Source organism: Penaeus chinensis, chromosome 2 (assembly GCF_019202785.1).
Source record: "Penaeus chinensis breed Huanghai No. 1 chromosome 2, ASM1920278v2, whole genome shotgun sequence".
In the NCBI taxonomy this organism is placed as follows: Eukaryota; Metazoa; Arthropoda; class Malacostraca; order Decapoda; family Penaeidae; genus Penaeus; species Penaeus chinensis.
The window spans coordinates 25,166,109-25,171,108 of record NC_061820.1 but is presented as its reverse complement, the minus strand read 5'-3'; the positions used below and the strand labels follow the sequence as shown (position 1 = coordinate 25,171,108).

At 29.2% G+C, this 5,000-nt stretch overlaps 1 protein-coding gene across 1 annotated transcript in view; it reads left to right on the top strand.

Annotated features, from left to right (window-relative positions):
• Positions 1-3,504, top strand: part of LOC125034493 (gamma-interferon-inducible lysosomal thiol reductase-like) — a 6,305-nt gene extending 2,801 nt beyond the window's left edge. The window contains exons 4-5 of the mRNA XM_047626315.1: positions 3,020-3,123; positions 3,480-3,504. Of these exons, the coding sequence (XP_047482271.1) occupies positions 3,020-3,123; positions 3,480-3,504 (129 nt within the window). The remainder of the gene's footprint in view (positions 1-3,019; positions 3,124-3,479) is intronic.
• The last annotated feature ends 1,496 nt before the right edge of the window (positions 3,505-5,000 follow it).

The following is a 5,000-nucleotide window of genomic DNA, read 5'->3' as shown; positions in this document are numbered from 1 at the left end:
TTGAGATCTAATGATTCAGAAGTTATCTATCAACAAGAACGCAGACAGTCAGAATTTGTAATGAAATATCTTTTTCGGTGTCCCACAAGGATCCATATTGGGCCCGATCTTATTCAGTAAATTCATTAACGATCTGTCGACCATTGCAAGCAACTGTCTCCTTGTTCCTCCATGCTGCCTCTGTAAGCTATTTAAATGAATTGATAAGAAATAGACAAAAAACTCTTACAGAAGCAAAGATGTATTTGGCTACAATGGCCTCAATCTAAATCATGATGAAACTCACTGCAACTTTAGAGGCAGTCGACAAATACAATAATGATATTTGAAGGCTATCATACATAGATAGATACATGGCTTTTGAGACACACATTGACATTTACAAAAAAGTAATGGGCATACTAATATACCATTTAAAACATAATAATCTCCACTGACACGAAAATTGCTGTTGTACAAACCCTTACACTCATAATTATATACTTCTGTTCCAACATATGAAGCTCAACCAACAAAACATATTACAATCATTGTAAGTTCAACAAAAATGTCAATATGACACATGTATACAGATTCATAAATTCATAAAGGGTAATTATCCTCATTAGTTTCTGCCTCTAGAAACAATAGGTAGCAAAACACGCATTCAAACCAGACATACTAACTCTCTGTACGTCTAAAGGTCATGCACAGAAAGACGGTCAAGACAAATGCAAATCCGAGGACCAGAGATCTACCGCAAAATATTGGAAAAATCTCCAACCTGATTACTTTCAAAATGAAATTAAAGGAGCAACTTCTCAATTCTCAGTGACATCAGGCATTTAAATACAAAGCAAAACCACGTACCTATACTTCAAAATATTTATAACTAATTTTATAATTTTCCTACTAATGTATTTGGTAATGTTTATGCTTATTTTGTATTACTCGTTGATGTGATTATCTATGTAAAAAGAAGAACCTTTGTAATTAATGAAATAAACTGTTTTGATTTTGACTTTCACATTGGTATCATAGTCATTAAAATCAAGAACATTAAGAGGGACATTTTTTTTCTTTATTATCATCCTTATCATCATCATCATCATCATCATCTTTATCATTATTATTACTATTATTAATTTTATTATTATTATTATCATTATTATTATTATCATTACTATTACTATTATCATCAACATGATTTTATTATTATTATTATTATTATCATTTTAATATGCGATTATTATTATCATTATTATGAATAATGTCTCTTATTTTTATTATGTTTTTTGTTTTTATTATCATTATTTTCATTATTGTTATTAATATATTTTTATTATCGTTGTTATTGTTATTATTATTGTTATTATTATTATTATCATTATAATTATTATTATTATTACTAGTATTAGTATTATATTATCATCAGCATTGTTAATATCATTATGATGGTTAGGAGGAGGATGTTATCTTCATCATTTTATCATTATCATTACTATTGTCGCTATTACATTTAGTATTATCATTGTTATTATCCATCAACTACACTGGCAAAAAAAAAACCCACTAAGGTGAGTCACAAAATAGACTCCTTTAGCTCTTAACAAAAGCTAAGTTGCCAGTTATCGATATTGAGGCAAAGGTATCGTCAAGATGAAGCATCATTAGTTTCATCGATCGCACCGCGTGGGATATTTTTTGCGTGTCTGTAATGGCATTTTTTTATCTTGAACAATTCTGTATCACTGTAAGATGCGGATCCTTTTACAAATTCCGTATCACAATTTTCAGATTTACGTATATTTAAGAGTACTTATTACTTTCTTATGCATAAAAGTTTAGACCTTATCTAAAGCCATATTTTTCTATATCAGGACATATGTTTATATGTCTTAAAGATATTCATGAAATCAAATTGGTGATAGAAAGGACACAAAGCTCATTATCATTTCAAATTGATGATGTGCAAAATATTTAACGTGGTCTGTAAAACTAAAATAAAAGAAATTAACATATTTACAACGACGACATCACACACATGGGATGATTCGGATGTAGGAAATTACCATTTAAAAGATTATAAACTGAAACAGCCAGTTTTGGTCTAATTATTTAGCCATATGTGTGTGATTCATAGACAGAATTCTCACAAAATACACATAAACAATATCGTATAAGTATTAGTGAACTGCGTTTTGCCGCCTGATAATACTAATCGTATTCCTTGCATATATGGGGTATACAATATGTAGTTTATTAATTTGTGCGTATTAACACACACACACACACACACACACACACACACACACACACACACACACACACACACACACACACACACACATATATGAATAAATATATATATATATATATATACATAAACATATTTGTGTGTGTGTTTATATATTAAATATAGATATATATAATATATATATATAGAATATGAATATATATGGAATATATATATATATATATATATATGTATATGTATATATATGTATATATGTACACACACACACACACACACACACACACACACACACACACACACACACACACACACACACACACACACACACACACACACACACACACACACATATATATACACATATATATATGTATATATATACATATGTGTGTGTGTTCATATATTATAGATAAATTTATGTAATATATATAGAATATATATATATATATAAATATGTATATGTATATATATGTATATGTGTATAAATATGTATATATATGTATATATATGTATATATGTACACACACACACACACACATACATATATATATATATATACATATATATATAACTATACATATAGATAGATAGCTATATTGTGTTTCATTCATGAAACGGAATAATCACTGGGCTGATTAGCCGTAGCATCTTAATATTTGGGATGCAGTCAGGAGTTATCAAATAAGCAAAGTAAAGGTCCCCAAGTTTTTTTCTTTGCCTGCAGTTCCATCTAACCAGAATGCTATCTTTGCCGTTAGTTCAGTATGACTAAATTTCCGCCAGATATATTCTGCATCAGCCGTGAACTACCAGTTGCCCAGGATAATATACTTATTCATATTCGTGTCGCTAACGCTGCAGGTGTTTGAGGAACTACTTGGCGCATGGTGATATCATGTATTTGACTAGGCCTTTATACTGGGGTGGCTGACCAATGATCCTTCCCCAGGGGGTTGGTTGGTTAGGTAATCATTGTTGGTGGTTCTCAACACATCATATTTAAGATACACTCACTCACTACGGTATTTAGGTTTGACTTACCCAATATATGCAAATCCGCGCACACAATTTATGTATGTGTTTGAATAAAGATATATATGCGAGACTGTGTTCCAACAACAGTTTCGAATTTCGAATTGTTTCAGTTTGTAAGTATTATGATCAAATTCATTGCTTACAGTGAATCCTTTTTCTATCTCTACACAATTTCATTTTTCTACTCAGTTCACATTTCCATTTACAGGTGTACAAAACTCAGCAATTTATAGTTCTAAAGGAATTAAAACTGTTCTAAAACAAATATGTAAATTTAATTCATGCATTCATGATGAAAAAAGAAAAAGAAAAAACACATAGTATTTTTTGTTTTGTTTTGTTTTGTTCTGCGAATAAAGAAGTTATGAATATGTTTTTTACTTGATTAATATACCTGAATAAACTGCATTGCGAGTATCCTTACTAAATCCTTCCTAAATTTCGCTCCAAAGTATTCCCGTTGCTTCAGTTAGTTAAGCACGCAAAAAACATTTTGGTGTTTGGTTGCCTTTGCACCACGAAGCAATTCGTCTGTTTCAATCTATTTCAATTTATTCCTCCATGCTCAGCGATGCACTTTTGCTTTAGTTCTTAATCTTTTTAAGCCTTTGTCTATCGAATTTATTTCAATCACGTTGGATTATAAACATTTAAGGCCGTCTGACGGTATGGAAAAAAATGAAAAAGAAACTAAAGGCCGTACTTCTGTCCTAATATTTATTTGTGATCAGATTCCATTTTTATTTGTCCCGAAACGCAGAGCTGTACAGATATTTAGAAAAATAACCATCTCAAAACTACAACTACATTTTTGGGGAGTGGTACTAATAGTTTGACTTCTATTTCTAAGTATTTCACAGTTAGTGTTGAAAGAATCCATAAGAATTTGTGTTACTTTTAATTTTTGATCAATTTTAATTTAATTTTTAATTTCTTTATATTTTTTTGCACCGTGATAATGTGCATAAATTCCTTATAATATATTCTATAATGTATTGCTAGCCCATCAGTGAGCGGAAATATCACAGGGGAAATATTTTTTTGTAATTTCCATATGTTAATGAGTAGTAAAAATTTTAAGTCAACATTCTGAGATGACCAGAGAGAAAAACAAATCATACAGCGGTCCTGAAGGATTAAAAGTCACAAAGTAACAAAGAGTATGTCTGTGCTAAAAAAAAATAATAATAATAATAAAAAAAAAAAAAAAAATAGTCGCTTTCGGCTGTAAACGAACTATATTTTATTCCTAGGAAACGAAGAGACAAAATAACAACTATAAATACAAACATAAACATAAACTTACCTTCAGTGCAGGTTTTACTTCCCATGTTGTTATCCTTATCATTGTTATTGTCTGTTATTATTAGTGTTATTATTATGGTTATTATTTCTACCATTATTATTATTATCATCTTTATTATTGTTATTATTATTATTAACATTATTATTAGTAGTAGTAGTTGCAGCAGTAGTAGTATTACTATTATCATTATTATTAGTAACAATTAAATAGTAGCAAAAGTAGGATAAATGATAAATAAATGAATTAATAAATAATCATGTAAACACATACACTCACACGCACTCCTAAAAGTACATGCACGTACACACTAAAAACAGAAAGATTTTTAAAATCTGTCAAAAAATGAATAAATCAATAAAAAATAAACATGAGAAATATAAAAAAAAAAACTGTAAATAGTGTATCAAATGTGTGTGTATAACG